This window comes from Stegodyphus dumicola, chromosome 7 (assembly GCF_044657685.1).
Source record: "Stegodyphus dumicola isolate Sdum_Otavi_A_Nest chromosome 7, ASM4465768v1".
NCBI lineage: Eukaryota > Metazoa > Arthropoda > Arachnida > Araneae > Eresidae > Stegodyphus > Stegodyphus dumicola.
The window spans coordinates 35,038,547-35,058,453 of NC_140774.1; the positions used below are offsets into that span (position 1 = coordinate 35,038,547).

The 19,907-nt window shown below is 32.7% G+C and overlaps 1 protein-coding gene across 1 annotated transcript in view; it reads right to left on the reverse strand.

Moving 5' to 3' along the window:
• The window catches only part of LOC118188978 (polycystin-1-like protein 1), a 601,848-nt gene that overhangs the window by 231,196 nt on the left and 350,745 nt on the right, over positions 1-19,907 (reverse strand). The window contains exon 7 of the mRNA XM_085820080.1: positions 15,477-15,592. Coding sequence (XP_085676206.1) covers positions 15,477-15,592 — 116 coding nt within the window. The remainder of the gene's footprint in view (positions 1-15,476; positions 15,593-19,907) is intronic.

Below are 19,907 nucleotides of genomic sequence, written 5' to 3' on the forward strand. Positions count from 1 at the left end.
TGAAGAAGAACAGATGATTTAAGTTATAAAAACTGGAAATGATGTTAAGTAAGGCATACTGCTATTAAGGATTATTTTATTTGTGTTAGTGATGCAATAGTGGTGACCTTTCAAGCGAAACTTGGGCCTTTTTTTCCACCACAATTTTAGAATACCTCGAAGAAACTCTAAAACGTTCTTGTCGTTCCATATTACATGGAAGAACAGTTGCTCTTTGGAGTAGACCCAGCCGGCATATTCTACTACACAATATTTTATGGTTTGTGAAAGTTTGTTAAATGCGGTTTTATTTTCTAATATTTTTTTTTTAAATTTCTAATAAATTAAATTTATTTCTAATAAATTTAAATTTAACAAGTGCCAGTTATTTTCACTCAGTTTTTCTCAAATGTGTTTGAGAAGTATTACTGCAGTGAAACAGGGAATGATCTGGATCCCCCACTTCATCGCAGGTACGGAGGTACGGAGATTAAATCTTTTAAGATAACTCGGAAAAGGGCCGTGTTCCGTTAGAAATTGAGTTATGCAGCTATTGCAAGTTTTAAGCTTGAAGTTTACTTTTGGATAAAATTTAAATGTCCTGCGTCCTGTCGTGGCCTCAGCCTATTTGTTCTGCCACATTGTTTTGAGTTTTGCTGATGCGATGTTTTTCAGATATGGTACTGGTAGTTTTATCGGGTGTTCCTGTTGTGAGATATTGTTCGCAGTTTGTTTCGCTAGTTCGTCTGCTTGCTCATTACCCTGAATGCCAACGTGTGCTGGCACCTAGCAGAGCATAGGTCTTTGGTGCAGTGGACAGTTTGTTAGCAGGCTGTTCACTAACTCGCTTTTATTATTTTGGCCTTGTATTGCCGCAAGACTGGAGGCTGAATCGCAAAATATCACTGCACTGTCGTTTCTCAGATTAATAGCTAGTTTGATAGCTCCTTTCAGTGCTGTAAGTTCAGCTTGAAAGACCGTGTTATTGATATTCAGTCGTCTAGTCCAAGTATTTTGTAGCTGATTGTTTTCTAAGGCACAGTAAGCACTTCCAGTCCCTAATTCCGCGCGTGAGCCGTCCATATATATTACAGTTTTGTTGTGTGAGACAGGTCATAGAAATATTCTTTGTCAGATCTATGTGTGCGAGATGTCTCAGTGTGACATGGATATGCGGCTCAAAATCCGCGCTAAAAAAACATATCATCCCAAAGCTTTGAGTTACATTGTAGCCTCGTGATTCTTGTGATTGTTGCTTCCCTTTCCACTGTAAGATTCAATGAAGGAATTCCCGGTAATACTTGAAGAGCTGAAGTTGGTGAAGTTTGATATGCTCTACATATTAAAAGTAGTTGGATTCTTTGCATCCCTATCAGCTGTTTCCTCATATGTGTTGTAAGATGTTGCCACCAAACTGAAGCTGCGTAAAGTGTAACTCTTTCTGCTATGACTTTATTCCACAATTTCAAATAGTGCGGGGGAATACCCCAGGTGAGAGAAGTTGTTCTTTTCATGGAATTAGTAACTAGAGCAACCTTGTTTTTAATGGCACGAAGATGTGGCGACCATAAAAGTTTTCTGTCGAATGTAACTCCAAGGTAGGTTAATTCTGGAACACACTTGACAGAACATCCCAGAAGTTTGGGGGAGAGGTCCGAGAGTCTCCCACACCTTTCCCCTTCCACCAAAACACACGAGAGGAATTTTCGCTCGACGCGTTTTTAGAGTGCCCCCATGCCGCATGGGCACTAACGTTTACAAACATCCATGTCTTTTCCGGGATTCGAACCCGGACCTTCGGTACCGCAGTAGGCTCCCCTAACCATTATACCGTCTGGGCGACACACTAACTGATGACACATATGTTCCGAATGACTAAGGCTTTGGTTTGCTTTATTTGATTATCGCAAAGTACGCAACAGCTATCCACCTAAGAGGAATGATGCGTTCGTGGAGGATTTTCTGAAGGATACTGACTCGTATCTACGTTACACAAGGGAAAACCACGAAAACGTCCATACATTTAATCCGTTCATCTGGGATAGAACCCATACGACTCGGCCAAAAGGGGGCACAAATGATTGAAGCAAAACCGTCTTATTTGCAGCATAATACCATCGTTTTGGATTCCTAAATTTATATTTTAAAACATGCCCAAAAGCTGGTTAGCCATAACCTGTAAACGTACATTTTTCAATGCTACCATTCATTCCTAAGGAGACAACTGATAATGATAAGAAAAAGTAAAAAAATGTATGCACCACTTCGAGAAATTTTTTTATGCAGAAGAGGTTCTTCTGTGTTCGCGTAGAAATACGGCACCCGTGAAAACTATTTTTCCTGTTATGGATAATATACGATCGTAGGAGAAATCCAGGTTAAGAAGTTGAATCAGAGAAAGTCATGTCAAGTGTAAGGCAAAATTAAAACGGCAATTTTTCAATTTTATGAAAAAATATAGAAACATAAAATTTTTTTTTTTGCGTGAAATGCATCAGAAAAATACGCTTATTACAAGCATGAAAATAGGCAAATGGTATTTTCATAGTTGCACCATGTGTACAACATGCACTCGATACTAAAAATATTGTATCGAAATTTTGTACAAACGGGTCGTGGTATTGTGTGTGAAAAATATGACTACTGAAATCAAAAATCTAAAATTATAATAATAAATAAATATTAAAGTTATTATCTAAATGCTTTTAATATAAAAAAATAGTCTGAACCATATTTTCACATCGTTTTTTGGCTCATCGCCATCGTTCTATTAACGTTTTGCGCCTATTCTTCGCAACACTGATTATATATATATATATATACAAAACAATTCTTTTGAAAACAAAGCACGAACATGCCTAGTCATTTTCGCACATTAAGCTGCAGAAAAATGATCATTAAAGACATAAAGTAAGAAATTTAGAACTAAAATTTCAAAAAGACCAGAAATTGAAATTACTAATTAATAATGTGTGTGTGTGATTGTGGCAAAGCTTCGAGGGCTATCTGCCTAAGAGGAGGGATGCCTTCTTGGAGGATTTTCTAAGGGAAACTGGCTCATATACACGTTACACATGGGGAAAACCACGAAAACGCCCATGCAGCCAGCCCGTTCGCGGAATTCGAACCTCGGACTGAACTATGTTCAGCGACTTTACCGCTCGGCCGCTGGTGGGCCACTAATTAATAAATTTCAAATAATAAGTTTATTTGAAATTTATTAATTAGTAATTTCAATTTCTGGTTTTTGTGAAATTTTACTTCTACATTTCTTGCTTTATATATATATAAGATATCTTTTAACGTAATTCGTAGGTATTGACTGAAAACGCGTTGAAATTTTTAGATATCTATTACTTCTGCAATGCATAAAACTATTGATTAAAACCCCTCTTAAAATGCGAAAACAGATTGGTAGCGATAAAAACCTCTCATGTATTTACATTTACACTAATGAAATTGACTCAACATAAACAGACCCCTTAAACTGCTCAAATCTTGTCGAATGAAGTTTTCGGAAAGTCCTTGTTTCTAGAGCCTTTACGTAGTTAATGCCTAGACGTAAAGAATTAAGTATCTAGACTTCGACCTCAGATTGGTTGACTTACTATATGAAATATACTATCAAATGGAAGGTTTTTGCGATCGTTGAAAAATTTCTGCAGATAGCAAGCAACCTGCTGTTGAAATTGATTTGAGAGAAAAGAGTTTCAGAAAAACGTTTCTCACTGCATTTAGCTCCCGTAGGTGTGATACCACATTTCCGCGTCTGGATAACAAAAATTGATTTATAGTCTTTCTGAAGAATTCTGGATTAACAAGCTGTAATTTGCATACTGTGCTTTTCCTTGGAATAAGAAAACTGATTTTCCTCACAACTACAAGTTTGACTAACATGCAGGCAAGATGGAATGGCCTGATTTAGAATGATTATTGTAAAGATGTAAGAGTGCGCTATTTATGAAATCAAGTAAACATTCAATTTCTTTCATGTTTTTCTCTAATGCATTTATTATTAGTCCTATTAAATTACTAATTAATGCCAATTATTCTTAATATTTGAATACTAATTTTTCTTTTTTAAAACGGTTTTATAAGCTTTCATAATCATACTAACCGGAAACAGTTTTCTTAGAAAAATAATGTCAGCATATTAATGCATTTTATGATTACTGAAAATGTAAATTACTTCATCGGATACCACTTATTATTATTTTTTTCCTTTCTTTAATGATAGAACTTTCTACTGATTCTACTGCTCTATGTAAGATAGTAGTTTGCTTTGCTTTCAAGAGCTTCAAAGTTTATAAGGTATTTTCTCCCTCTTTTCTGCATGCCTTCATGGTGTAACGGTAGCACACTGGGCGCGTATTCGAGAGGTCCAGGTTCGAGTCCCGGCAAGGGCATTGCATACTTTTCACGTCTCCTGCTTCAAAATGACCTAATAACTCTACAGTGGCACCCGAGCTAAAGAGGTGGGGAGTGATGGTTCTTCACCACCAGGATTTGGCGATTGCGTCCCCTAATTCCCTGTCCCATTTTAAAAGGGAGAACTATAATGAGGGTCAGTTTGAACACCTAGGAAGCACCGGACGACAAAGTATATGCGGTATTTTCTCCCTCCTTTCTGCATGCCTTCGTGGTGTAACGGTATGATACTTGGCGCAGATTCGAGAGATCCAGGTTCGAGTCCCGGCGAGAGCATCACTCATTTTTCAAGTCTCCTTCTTCAAAGAAAACCTTATGGATAACCTTATGACTTAAAGAAAACTTTACGACAAACTTACACGATTATTAAACGTACAATGCCTCCCATTTATTTGACATGTTAGTTACCAAAGCACTTCGAATTCTGTTAGTCATCGAAACACGAATCTAGTCGCTTTTCAATGAGTTAATGCAGCTCAATGTCCTGAAAACACTATTACAAATTTTACCGGACAAACTATTTTCAGTTTCGAAACGAACTAAAAAGTTTGGAATATATATCTATAATGTAAAATACAAGAACAATTATTATTTATCATAACATTTATATCATATGCAAATATGCAGATTTAAGTTATACACATTACAAAAAAAAAATGTTAAATTATCTTGCCTTTCCATTTCGGGATATATATATAAATTATAATGTAGTCGAAGTTCCGTTTATAAAAAGTACAATAGTACAAAAAGTTCAAAATTAGCGCCAAGTGCTGCTTAATTTTAAATGAATTTAAAAAGTCGAAATGATAATCCAACTAAGCAGTAAGAATATCTGTTATATATTACTTTAGGGAATTCGAAAAGGTAAAATTACTATGTGAAGGTAAAAATCGCATCGATTTGCTGAATAGTATTAATTTTTAGCATAATTTTAAAAATCGATTTGCAGAATAGTGAAACCCGCTGTTTCGTTCAGAGTACGAAGCACATTTATTTATTTCAAAAACGTGAGAATACTGCCTGAGGATAACAAACCTGCATCCTCATTTGAGTTCATTGGTAGAAGTTCAAATGACCCCATTTCACAACTAAGACCACAATGTAAATCTGTTTAACTACACACTAAACTAACGAAAGGCTATTACCAGACACACATTAAAGTGAGCAAGAATGGAAAGAAAAAAGGAAAAGATCGGCTTTTATCAACAGTTCCCGCGCGAATCAAAAACCTCAAGAACACAAAAAGTTCCCGCGATCTCTTTACCAACAAAATGAGCCGATATCAATCCAAATCCAAATAACCCCTTACAGCAACTTTAAATGAGGACCATCGGCAAAGAGCGGGTGGCAACAATTAAAGTTGTATTTTCTTCCAGAGGAGAAAAGTCGGTCTTTGATTGGCTCTTTGAGGTGTGGGAACGAGTCGAAATCTCAGAGCTCACGGTAGCCACTAGAAGACAAATGGAAATTAGAAATACAAACATCTAAATGCTTTTGTTCTTTTGGAGACTCGGGTTAATGATATTTCTTTGCAACCAGTTTCTGCTTATTCTGAATTAAGAAATTTTTGCAACATTTAAACAGGAGTCTTATAAGGTTTATATTATTTGCAATTTATTTATTGGTTTATGTCCGAAAGACTGTATCATAATTTGTAACATCTAGATACAGACATAAAAGAGTCTTAAAACATTTAATTTTTAATAGCCGGTTTGTAGAACAATTGAGCTTAGAAACTAGTTTCTATGCAACCTCAAATGTGGAAGCAGATACAAAACTTAGAGGTATCCCAACTTTGGATTTTAATTAACAGTAGCTCTGCGAAGCAGCGGGATCAGATTCGACAGGCTTATATGGATTATTATGGTCAAATGCATGTTTATTTGCTTATGAAAAGAAATATCTTCGTGCAAGAAATTCTGAGGGAATCTGGTTCCCTTTAACATTAGGTATGACGAAAACCACAAAAACTCCCCCAATTTTGCGCAGGGGAATAGAAACTATAGTCATGGTTCATAAATAAGCTTCCGCATCAATACACGTAAAAACGAAACCGAACACAAACTCATTTCAAAACCTATTTTTTTCAAATCATTAGGCTCAGTTATAGTAATTATTAATTATTCTTTATTGATTATTTTATTTTACAAAGCAATGAAGGCTATCTGATTTAGAAGGGATGCCTTCGTGGAAGAAAGGAAACTAGCTCGTCTTCACATTACACATAGGGAGAAATAGTAGCTAGCTCGTTCACCGAGACAGATTTTAAGTGTTCAGCAGTGTTCATTGCAAACTGTTTATCCTAAAACAAAAATTAATTTGTTTTCTCGGGCTCCGTTTCGCTTCCGATTTACTTCCTTGTACAAAGTAAAATGGAAGCATTGTAATCTCGAAAAATTTCGGGTATCATATTCAACGAAAATATCCATTTTGACCGCTATTGAATGCAATTAAGCAATGTTTTTGCGTGACATTTGTACGTAAGGACAGAATAAAGGACTCTTTTTCCCTAAAGAAATTATAAAACTGGTTTAAAATGAATTCTTAGAGATTTTTTCGTGGCGTCTGTACGTACGTATGTATGTATCTCGTATAACTGAAAAACGAGTAGCCTCAGAACGTCGAAATTTTATATATAGGACTGCTATAACATGCAGATGTGCACCTCCCATTTTGTTTGCAATCGGCCGCACCAAAAGCATATAAATATATGTGTAAAAAGAAAATTCTTAATGCTTCCGCTTATATCATCTCTGTTACTCGGCTAAGTGAGCTCGGATTCTTTATTCTTATATGTTTGTAAGTTGTGCATTTTTTGCTTTAAAAGTTATTGAATTATGTTATTCTTATCTTCCGGTTAAGATTTTCATGCCTTTAGTTAACCTGCACGCAATAATTGTGGAATTATGAACAATTTAAAAGTTTCTGTAAGCGCGGTTAAGCCTAATTTTTGTTTACCATGGCAGCCATGTTTGTTTACACTTGACACTTAGCAGAATAATGGATTTGTTGCCAATCGAGAGAAACTAAGCTTCCAAACAACAAAGTAACGTCTTCTTTTATTATTGCAAATTAAATTATGTTTAATTTATTCTGAAATTATCTTTTAAGTTATTAGCTTGTTTTGGCGTAGAAACTGTAATTTTAATTGTAAAAATTATTTTTTTAATTGTTTTAACACTACTTGGTGTTTTATGTTTTTCTATATCGTTCAAGTTTTAACGAAAATATTGCCTTCCCGCGAAGACAGAAATGAATTAATTAGTAGCGCATGTGCATTAGGTAAGCGGCGCTGAATCGTCTGTGAAAAACTGTTTCTTTTCTTTACTTTTTTTTAAAATTTCTTTTATACATCGTTTTAGTTTGATTATAGTATTTGAATAGAACTTGTGGTAATTCTTCAGATGATATAATTTTTGGGCTTTCTTAGTTATAAAATGAATGAGATGTAACGCTTTTAAGTGAACCTAGCGCCGAGGAGCCGCTATTGTAAATAAATCTAGTGAACTTTAAAAAGTGCATTTCTTCTATTGTGGTTTATTCGCTATCCACGAAGTAGATTTAATTCAAAATTCGTTAGCTGTTGATTCAATATGTTTAAATGAAATGCAGGAAAACTGCGTATAATTTAATATTCCGTACAAGGAAGTCATGTGGCGTATATGTCAGATTTTGTTTTTCGCTGATAATTGTGATATTTTACCAACAGTTATCCCAGATGCTACTCGCATCAAACAGTTAGCCAATTTTTGATAAAATTGTTATTTGGTTAGTTATTTGATTTCGACGAGCATATGCTGATTATCTTTTCTTGAAGGAATTTCGATGGAATGTTAGCTCATATTTTCACCCAACACGTCAGGAAAACCGGGTATTAATCCCATGCATTCAACTCACTGACCAGAAACTGATACCGGGAAGGACTGCCAGTGATTAGTGATCTTATCCACAAATGAAGGCAAAGGAAAAGTTCTCGAAACAAAAGAGCTCTTCTTCGAATGAACACGCGAAAGATAAAAAAGTAAAACGATTTCATCCTTCTATAAATTACAATATACGTAATGTAATAATTTCTATTTCTATATGCACAAAGAAAAGTGCCGGGAGGGAATAGAAGATTATCACTCTACCGCGATATTTACAATTTTTTTTTTCCCAGCGGACTGGAATTGAGTCTATAATATTTGGATATATAACTGTATATAACGTACTTGACATGTGTTGCATTGCAAAGAAATTTATGTATGTGTATTGCAATTCACGGTACGTAAGTAGCTCAAATGTGATAGATAATGTTACTGCTGGGACTTTGGCGGTATCGTAGCTACATTAATGGGCGACTGGTCTGATATTCCCAATATTTCTGGTAATCTGTCTCAGTTAGATAAGATGACACTGAATTTACTGATTTAATCTGCATTTATCGCAGAAGGAATGCATTTAAATAACGCACATTTTCATGCTACTTAAAAATGCAAAATAAAAAACACAATATAAAACAAAACGTTTTCGAACAGATCATTTTAAAATTAACGCCTGGTACTACAACTCTGCATAAGCTATCAAAGCACAATAAATTCATCAAAAATAATGATGAAAAACTTTCTGTGTGAAACTATTACTATTTCTAAAAGAAGGCTCAGTTTAAAGAAAAGCAGAACTTCTATTAATATAGCGAAGCCATAAATGTAACATAAGAAGCGAAGTCGTAAATGCAACATACACATTTTGTTATGATTTATAAAAGCTTTATCATTATTACTGTAAAAGATACTGCACGTTCTGAAGTGGAATATTCTGTGTAATATTGCAGCCAAGTAGCAGGGAATATTTATAAACAAAACAGCAATAAAAAATGGAGTCCGAACTAAAAGGTGGTGGAAAATAATTCGTCACCTTTCTGCTGTAACAGCAGCACACTCGGCGCGTATTCGAAAGGTCCAGGGTTCGAGTCCCGGCGAGGGCACTGCACATTTTCCACGTCTCCAACATCAGAAACCCTAATGACTCTACACCCTTTTATAATATATTCTATCATAAAACGCAAAATAAAATTAATTGTTTTCTCACTTTTTTAACACTTTATTTTTAACTTTTATGTGAAATACCTCATTAATAAAATTTAACCATGATAACACACATTTTAAGTTTGAAATCGATTTCATGTTTTAGTTGTGTAGTAAGTATATGTATTATAAATGTCGTATGCATATGCCTTTACCCTTGCTTTTATGCATCACTGAGACATAACAAAGATGTATGAAGATATGAAAAGAGGCTAAAATGTGAATTTCAGATTCATCTTTAAAATTAAATTGTTTTATTCATTAGCTTTGTTCAAGTATTTTTATTCAATATTTCATTGGTCTATATTACTTGGAAAATCAGGGTTAGATTACAAACTTATAATACTGTCTCCAAGAGCTCCAAGACTCTTTCGAGCTTTCTGCAGTAAACGATCATACATGCTTTTCACTGTTCCATGAAATATGAGAAATACCAAGAAACCATATTGAAATAGCGAAAAATATCCCAACAAGAAATAATTTTTCGAGCATATACCAACAAGAAATCTTTCAGGTTACATAATATCCATTCAAAAGAGACATTGAGAAATTCTGTGACGAGAATTCTGTGTGTTCATAAAACACCTCTGTGACGTTCTCGACCGGAAATGGAAAGTTCTGTTGCCACCTCATTAGCTAGGTGACGAGCTTCAGCAAACATCTGAATATACGCAGCTGTCCACATAAACCTTTCCAATGGTCTACAAGCAGTTGACACTCCATACAATACATAAATCCAACAGAATCATTCGAACTACTCAGAACTTACGTGGAGGCTTTCCTGTTTCCTGTTTTCCTGTTTTCCTGTTTATTTGCGTGGCATTCGCACACCCTACTTTTTGCTTTTTCTCTGGTAATGAGGGTGGTAGTCTACTGTTTCTAATGAACCCGTAGTCTATTATCGAGGTAATGTGTTCTTCGATGTATCGAGAATGGAAATGGCGACAGTTTTCCCTGAAGAAGGACTTTATCGATAGTTTTCGTGAAGTTAAATTACATAAACGATTTCTGTAGACGAAGCGTATTGGCTTAGATTTTCTTTTTAACAACGAAAGCCATAATAAAAATGAAGATTTCAATTACGTTAATCCCAAACTATTTTTTTCACCTGAAAGAAACAATTGATCAAAAGAAATCTGTAAAAATATTTTTGAGTGCTTATATCATTAATACAATTTTAAATAATATTTTAAGACATTTTTACACAAAGTTTTAATCGAAATATTGTCTACTATTTTTCTGAAACACTTAAACATGGAAAACAAATCTTAAATATTGTTTAGCTTAAATAATATGCACATACAAGAAAGTATGAAAATATTAAATAATTAATGTCTGGTTATTAATATTTCATACGGAATAATAACTAAAAATTAGATGAGCGATTGTATATCCGCGGTTCCAGCTTAAGAAATGATTCAAATGCAGTTGGCGTTACAGAATTTGACAATTTTGATATCGTAACATTTTTTCTTACAAACATGGTTTATTTAAATCTGTAGATGAAGTCTGTACTAAAATGGTTTTAATTATTAAAGAAGAATTCTTTTGCCCGAAAATATACCAATTAAATAAAAACGTTCTACAAAATGCAATGTAAAATCAGCCCTAAAAACTGTAAAATTTAAGGACTGAAAACAGGTTTACGCAACGAAACAAAAACGGAAATAACATCAACAGGTTTTGGCAAGAATAATCAACATGGACTATAAGAAACTAACTTTTCGAGGGAAAATTTTTTAAATTCAACATTTCTGCAAATGGAAATTTGAACTAATATGACGTTATTGGCTTCAATTTCTCCAGTTACGTTTGGAATAAATATGTATACTTTGTATACAAAGCTGTCACTGGGACGATCACTAATTACGTCTAAAAGTTAAAAACGAAAAATATTTCTAAATGTATATAGCGTAATTCTGATTGCACAACTGGTTTTTGTTTCATTAAAAAGGCTATGCAGATGTTTTCTTAGTAGAATTATTTTCGCATAGAAACGATGTAAATGTGTAAAATTTATATAATAATTTTGTAAATGTGAAGGTGACCAAAATATTCTTAAATTGGGACTATAAGACTACGAATAAACCGTTACAGTGATATTTTTTGGTGGAATATTTCTAAAATCTCTGCATATCATATGAATGAAATTTTCTGGAATATTGTACAAAGGAAACTGAATTTGTGAACTTATTATGTACAATTAATTCTTATTATTTTCTTATTATAATATTATTTTATATATATATATATGTTCAGTTATGCAAAATATATATATACTTGTATTTCATCATTAGAAAACCTTTCACATACCATCTATATCTATAGCTATATACTTGTATATAAATGAATAAATACAAGTAAAAAAAAGTTCAAAACCTAAACCAGCTGTGGTTGATAGAAGAAAGAGGTGGTGATGATAATGCAAAATAAAATAAAATAAAAATAAATAAAATAAATAAAAAGTAAAATAAATAAAATAAAAAACAAAATAAAACTGTATCTACAATTTAACGGTATTCCTATAGGAACTAACTATTCTACTGCCATCTGTAATCCGTTGCTCTTCGTTATGAAAAATAATTTTATTAAAAATTACCATAAACCAGAACTTTTTAAATTTGATGACATCATTGCCATTACAATCATAATGAAACTCAAAAACAGGGTATCTATTCTATATGATTTAAGCTTAATAAAACTAACAAAAAAGGCACCGAAGCAAATTATATTGACCTAAAATATTTGAAATCTCAACCATATTTTATAAAAGAAGACTTTTCAATTTCAAAGCAATTAAAGTAATTAATTGGCATTCTAATGACTTCAGAAAAATTATCGCTCACAGTATTATTAATCAAACCAAAAGAATAAAAAATATTTGTAACAACAGCAATGATTGTTCAAAACAGCTTAGTTTATTGAATAAAGTACTGAAAGATAACAAAATTTCCACGCAATTTCATCCAAAAACAGCTAGCTAAAATTCAGCTATTAATCTAAAAATTATTTTCATCACCAATTTGTTGTTTTCTTGCTAAGCTGTATCTAAATTATTATGGCAGTATAGTTTCGATGTTCTTAACAGAGTTGAATTACGTATTCTTATCAAAATTATGACATTTGCTTTAATTTAGATCGGACTACCTAACAATTTTCTATCTCTTTTCTTCCTGTTCTATTTTATTACCAAACTGATCTACTTCAGCTTCCAAGTCTTAAAAAAGCTAGCTTGAGTGAGTTCTATATTCTGTAACATTCGACAACTTCCTTCGTTTTCTGCCTTTAATCTCTTTAAGTTACCTATAATTTATAGCATTTTTTCTTAATTCCTGTTTAGCATTTTTTAAGTTTGCTCATAACTTTGCTCACAGTTTACTAAAAACAGTTCTTACTGCACAACAATTTAAATATTTAAATTTATTTATTATTCACAGTTTTTTATTTTTTGAAAAAAAAATTCACACTGCTAAGCATTTAAAAAAATGTTCTATTTGCGTTTAAACACTCAACTCATTCCATTCGTTGAACTAAACATTAAACTTTTTCCATTCGCTGAACTGAACGAATTTATACTTCGCTGACTTGAATTTAAATTAAAATTTTTAAGATTCATTATCCAGGTAATTTGAAGTTTTTTCCTTTTTCAAATTAATTATTCATTTTTACTTTTATATTTTATATTACAATAGAAGCTTCTCCTAATTATTTTTATTGAAATTAATCAGTTTAAAATTCGTAGTTTATACTACAACTTATTCCTTTCGTTGAACTAAACACTACATCAGTCGTTAGTTAATACGTTTTATTCATCCAACTCAAGTTCAAATACATTTTGGATGACACTTGATGTTAACACAGTTTTTTCACATACTAAATTTTTAAAAAATTTTTAATTAATATTTTGTTTTTTAAAAATTTTTCTTTGTTGACCTAAGTAGAAATTGACTTGAAATTGAGGTGAAATTTTTTTATTTAATTAATTATTAATTAATTAATTTTCAGTCGTTAATAAAATACTTTTTATTTATCAAGTTCAAATACATTTTTTTAAACTTGTAGTGGATTGAAAATTTTTGATATTTTGGTTATTTTAATTAAAATTTTTTTTGTATTTAAATTTTTTTTCTTGTATTTTAAAAATTTTTCTTTGTTGACCTAAGTAGAGTTGATTTAAAATTCTTTTTTTATATTATTTGTTTATATAATTCTTTCGTTGTACCAACCTACGGATGACGATGCAGCGAAAGATGTAAATTTCCTTTTCCTTTTTGTTTTTGCCATATTTTGCTTCCCCCCTCATTTCTTCAAGTTTTCTACTATACTTTAGTTTTTTTATTTTTTTCACGTGGTTTATTCCAAATTAATTATGGGGGGAATTTTTAATTTTATACAATTTTATTTATTTTTTTATTTTATTATACTTGTGTGTATATATATAGAGAGAGAGAGAAAGGGAGATAAAAGGAGATAAAAAATTGAAAAATATTTAAATAAAACTTCGAATTTTGCTCGACATTAATAGCAAATTATTAAAATAAGGCTAAAAACTCCGCGAAATTACATGAATAATGTATAAAAGAACGAGACAGAATAGATATTTGTCAAAAGTGGGGAATTACCTAAAAAAGGAAGCACAAATTAAATTAAAATACAGCACAATTAAATAATAACTTAATCACATTATTTATTCCTTGGCCTTTGTCAAGAAATAGCTGAAAGAATTATCAACAGAGTCCCGTTTCTGTTCATAATTCTTTTGGCTTTTGACAAAAACAAGGAATTATCAATTTTGGTTAATTTATTTTATTGTTTTGTTTGTGCATTGATTTATTTCTGTTTCAGGAATGATCTCCAAATTCATACCCTGTAGTCCTTTAATTTGTGCTTTCTCCATTTTAGGTAACTCGCCACTTTTAGTAGATATATATTCTATTTTATTCTTTTACAAGTTATACATATATATATAATTGCAGTCAATTCAGGTATGATACATATATCTATCATAAGTGGAATGACAGCATTCAATTTCATAAAAAACAATATTTAAATGGAAAGATTAGTTATTGAAAGTTTATACCCTCGAAGACGTGGACACATACCAGACATATTTTTACAGCTCAAATACAAATTAGCCATATGCTTTAATTTCCCATGATGCAAAATGCAACAAAAGCTTTGTTGAGCTAGTCTCGCATGACACAACAAAAATTAGGTTGTGTCATGATGTATTTGTTTAAAGACTTCATCATGACACAACGTCTGCATCCTATGGCATGCAAAATATAAGGTATTTTCACCCTCCTTCCAGCAGGCCGTCTTTCCTGACATGAAAAAGAATTCTAAATGATTCTACAGCGGCGCCTAAACTAAAAAGATGGTGTACAATAATTCATCACCAACGGGATTTGTGGGTCCCCTAATCCCCAATCGCTCTTTAAAAGGTGTACAAGGTGCCCTCAAAAGGTGGTGTACAAGGTGCCCTTTGAAAGGTATACAAGGTGTTTTCTACCTCCTTTTCAGTATGCCTTCAGGTATAACGGTAGCACACTCGGCGCATATTCCAGAGGTCCAGGTTCGAGTTGCGGCGATGTTATTGCTCATTTTTCATGTCTCCTGCTTCAAAATGATATAATGACTCTACAAAAATATTAAACTTACTGAATTCCGATATAATGGTAATGCTTCAAAGCGGAAGTTAAGCTTGAATGAAGTTATACCTTTGTAAGTGATTTCTAAAAATAGCCGCAATATTCTTTTACATTTCAGTGTACTGTGTACAAAGAACCAATTCACCGTGAAACGAGTTTTATTGGTAAATCCTATCTATTTTTCAATTTACTTATACCAGTAATAATTCTTCCAGGCTTAATTATCAATTTACTACTAACATTATTAAAAAATAAAATAATAATCGAAAAGTCATTTTATTTTTGCTACGTTTGGCAAAATTTCGGAATGATTTTTACGTAATGAGAAAATGAAATAAAAAAAATTACTTACGTAGTTTCATTAGAATATGTCCATATTCGGCGAGGTGTGATTAAAACTTCAGTTATTTCCGTCGTTAATCTTAATTTCAGGATGATATCACAAGATTTCATTTCTACTGGTAGACCCTAAATAGAAACCAAAGTAATTTTTATCAAAAAAGAAATTAAAAGTTAGTATAGTTCAATGCAAAATTTTGACATCTTATACATCTGATCATTATTTTAAAAATACATATTTACACTACATATTATAAGGCTTCATTTTTACTTTGTACGAAGTAAAGGAAGTATTGTACTTGCGAAAATTTTTGGGTGTCGTATTTCAAAGAAAATATAATTTTTTACCGTTCTGGAACACATTTAGACGCATTTTTGCCTGATATCTATTACGGAGAGAATGAAGGATTGTTTTTTCCAAAACGGGTTCTAAAATGAATTTAGAAGGGACTTTATCGTGGTGTCTGTATGGTATGTACTTATGTACGTATGTAAGTATCTCGCATAACACAAAAAAGACAAACCGTAGAACTTTGTGAAATTTTGCATATGCAACTGCTATAACATGTAGTTGTGCACCTCTTTTTTGTTTCCTTGTATGAAGTAAAGGAAGTATTGAAATCGCGATACATATATTCGCATAACTCAAGAATGAGTAGCCGCAGAACGTTGACATTTTGTGTATAGGACTATAACTGGTGAGGTGCTTTTGCACCTCCCTCACCTCACCTTTCATTGCAATCGGCTGCACCAATCGTATACATATATATATATATATATACATAGTCTCACTCTTACCTGGTTCGAAGAGCATAGTGTTTTATTCTTATACGTTGGTAAATTGTGCATTTTTTGCTTTAAAATTGGTTGAATTATGTGCTTTTATGTTTTCCGGTTAAGGATTTTATGCTTTTAGTTCATATGCATGCAATTTTAAAATTTAAGTGGCGAGCTAAGCCTAACGAACCACTATTAGTTTACATTTGAAACTCAGCAGAACAGTGAATTAAGTCATTTTTTTGCACAATCAGGGTCTTTTTGCCGAGTGGAACCAACAGTAAACTTTTAGTCTTGTGCACCGATAAATCTGCCTTCTTGCCGAATTTCTTGGTTTTGCACAGAAACTAATTTTAATTGTAATTATATATATATATTTCAAAACTGTATTTAGTGTTTTATGTTTTTCTGTATTTTTCATGAAGATGTTTTGAGATTTTACGCATTTTTGCTTTGCTGCGAAGTGAGAACTAAATTAATTGAATGAGAAATATATCTCTACTGAAATTTGAATATGGCCCTAGCGCGTTGCGCAGCAGCACCACAGGTCCAGGGTTCGATCCCCGGGCTGGGCAAGGTCGACTCAGCCTTTCAGCTCTTGGGTGGGTCGATAAAATGAGTACCAAGTTCGCTTGGGGACTAAGCACCGAGGGTCTTGCGGCAAATTGACCACTTGTCCAGGGCATATGCCTCATTCACCCCGGGGCCCACGGTCAAGAAAGCATATACAGGGGCACTGCAGGTCTCGGCCCACTAGGGCTGTTACGCCACTGAGTTTAGAAATTTGAATAAATAAGTTTAAATGAAGTGCAGCAAAAAATTTGTATATTTTAATAGGCGGTACAAGAAAGTCATGTGCTGCCCACATCAGGTCTTGTTTTGTTGCAATCGGCCGAGCTCCACGTATATATACACCTCTTTCTTGCTCGCCTTGGTGAGCTCTGTGTTTTTATTCTTACATGTTGGTAAATTGCGCATTTTTTTAAAAAGTCATATAGTTCACATGTTCTGGTTAAGGATTTTATGCCTTTGTTTAATCTGCATGCAATAGTTGTAAAATTATTAACAATTTAAAAGTTTAAATAATTTTAATAATTACAGTAATTTTTAAATTATTTATTCTTAATAATTTAATTCTACAACTTAAAAGTTTAAGTTAATTTAAATGTTTATTTTTAAAGTTCAAGTTAAATTAAGGTATTTAAAAGTTAAGGCGTAAAACGAGGTATCACGTGTTTACATTTGAATCTTTTAGTAGAATAGTGAATTAAGTTAGTCGGTGCACCGACTGTATAGTACTGTGACGTAATAGTATAGTGATGGATAGGGGAATGGATCTAAGGGCGTTCCATCTCATTCTGCTCGAGAGGACTTTAGTCTAGACAGCATTTTAAGTCTCCCATGCACTTAGAACATTCCATGGGTTTTCCTGGATTCGAACCTAGGCCCAAAGTTATGGATGTTCAACTTCCTATCGCATGTTAACAGAGCGGGTAGTCAGTTTTCTATATTGAATGAAATTTGAACTGTAACTTTTCATAGCAGTATTACAAAACTAAAATAAAGTAATAAATATAAAATTGTTATTTGTAATTTATTATATTATCTAATAACGTAATACTTAAAGAATTATGACATGAATTTATAATATCTATCATCGTTCCTGGAATTAAATATTGATTTGTATAGGTATGTGAAGTCTTTTTATGAAATTTATTTATATGCGACGAACGGCCTAAAATTTAGATGCTTAGTTTATAGGCTTTTATATATTTTTACTAATAGTTATTTTATTTTGTAAGCCTTTTCTGAATTCTCTTATTCTCCTCGCATTTCCTTGCCAGATGTAAATGAATTAGGGTGAACAAGAGTATTTAAACTGTTTTGGAGTGAAAAGGTTATCCAGAGCGTGATTTCGCTATTGTGAGCGCCACGTTGGTAGTTTCTAGCAGCTGTTAACCTTAATACTGGATACTTATTGTTACCACCGAGTTATTATCCTTCTGGTGTGGGTTTCTGAGTCAATCTGTTAGCTAAAATTGAACTGAGTGGTCTGTTACTCCTTACCTTTAAATTCAGTGTTACATTATCTTTTAAGTTATCACCGCAAAGTTCGGTGTTTTTGTAAGCAAGTAAGTCCGTGCCATCTGTTACATCTTCTGTGTTCAATAAAAGGGTCTTTTACGCCCTTCCACGGTTGTGTTCACATTCAAGCCTATGCGAGAATTCGCAAGCATTACACTTTGACAGATCTAGTCACGTTTTATGATAGCTAAAAGAACTAGATTTTACAAGTTTTAAATATGTTGTTTTAAATAACACGAAATTTATTTAAGATGTGAATCAAGAATTACTTACACACTGTTTAAAACCGACCTCTGTGATTATTATGTAACAAAATTTCACCGAATAAAATTCTCTAGAAAATTAGTGCACTAAAAATAATAGTCTAAAGCTAGTTTATTAAAACACGAACACTCTAATATGAAAAACCTAAATACTGCACTAGACGTTTATATGTCCGCATAATAGTTACTACGATAGTGAATCAAATAAGTCAGTTACAAATTTTTCAATTTTTTTTTTCCCCATGAACGAGGAATTTTAGTAGCGATAGCGAATGAAGTACATCAGTTACAAATCTTTCAAGTGTAAGCGTTTTTTTTCATCAACGAGAAAAACACGATCATAAGAGGAATTTCATCAACGACAGTCAATGAAATACATCAGTTACAAATCTTTCAAGTCTGTTTTTTCCCCCTTCAACTTGGAAGCGCCCGAATTTTGAACTCCGATTTACAGTGTATTTACTTTAATACTTATTACAGTGCATTTTTTTTTTTATTATTTTATTTTTCTCCTCCGGCTTATCTCGTAACCGTTCGCATAGACAGCTGCAGAAGTACCCTGCGGGCAGAAAGACTTAGCGGGTGCAAAACAAAACACCTGTTTACTTTGTCTATCCGTGGAGTTAATTTTTGTCTTCGTTTCGAGGAAGGCATACAAATGAATACAGTTCTGAGAGAAGCAAACAAGTTTAGCATTGTGCGGGGATGATAACAAGCGTTACGACTGCAAATGATGGAGAAATTATAAAGACATCCAAGTGCCTATTTTAAAGTAACAAACACGCTATAAGAAACTTTCCCTAAGAGGGGGAGTCTGATTGGCATAACAGATATACTTTTTGATTCTACCCAATAAGCCATCATCTTTACATTCAGAGTAATGGGTATCTAACTGTAATACTATCACAGAACCATTTCCTCTTTGATATAGCATTCAAAGCACGTATGGATAAACAAAGATATGCAATAAATTTTAAGTAACTATAGTTGCTAACTGGGTAATAAACATGGAGAAAATATTGGCTTTTCATCCTAATACTGAACAACAGATTTTAATTTGTCGTATTTCCTTATACATTTTCTCTCTTTTTTTTTTAACTAATTGTACTATCCAAAAATCGAAAAGGGAAAAATTTGCGAGTAATTTTATTTCTGAAGGATGCGGTTACAGTAACAACGTAACAAATGAACAATAGTCATGGATAAACTGTTTAATAACTATCAAAGTATTTCTTTAAAAAGAAATCTACGTTCCAATACATTACAATATCGAATGAGATATCTTCATTTTTACTTTCTTGTAATTTAAATCTCACCCT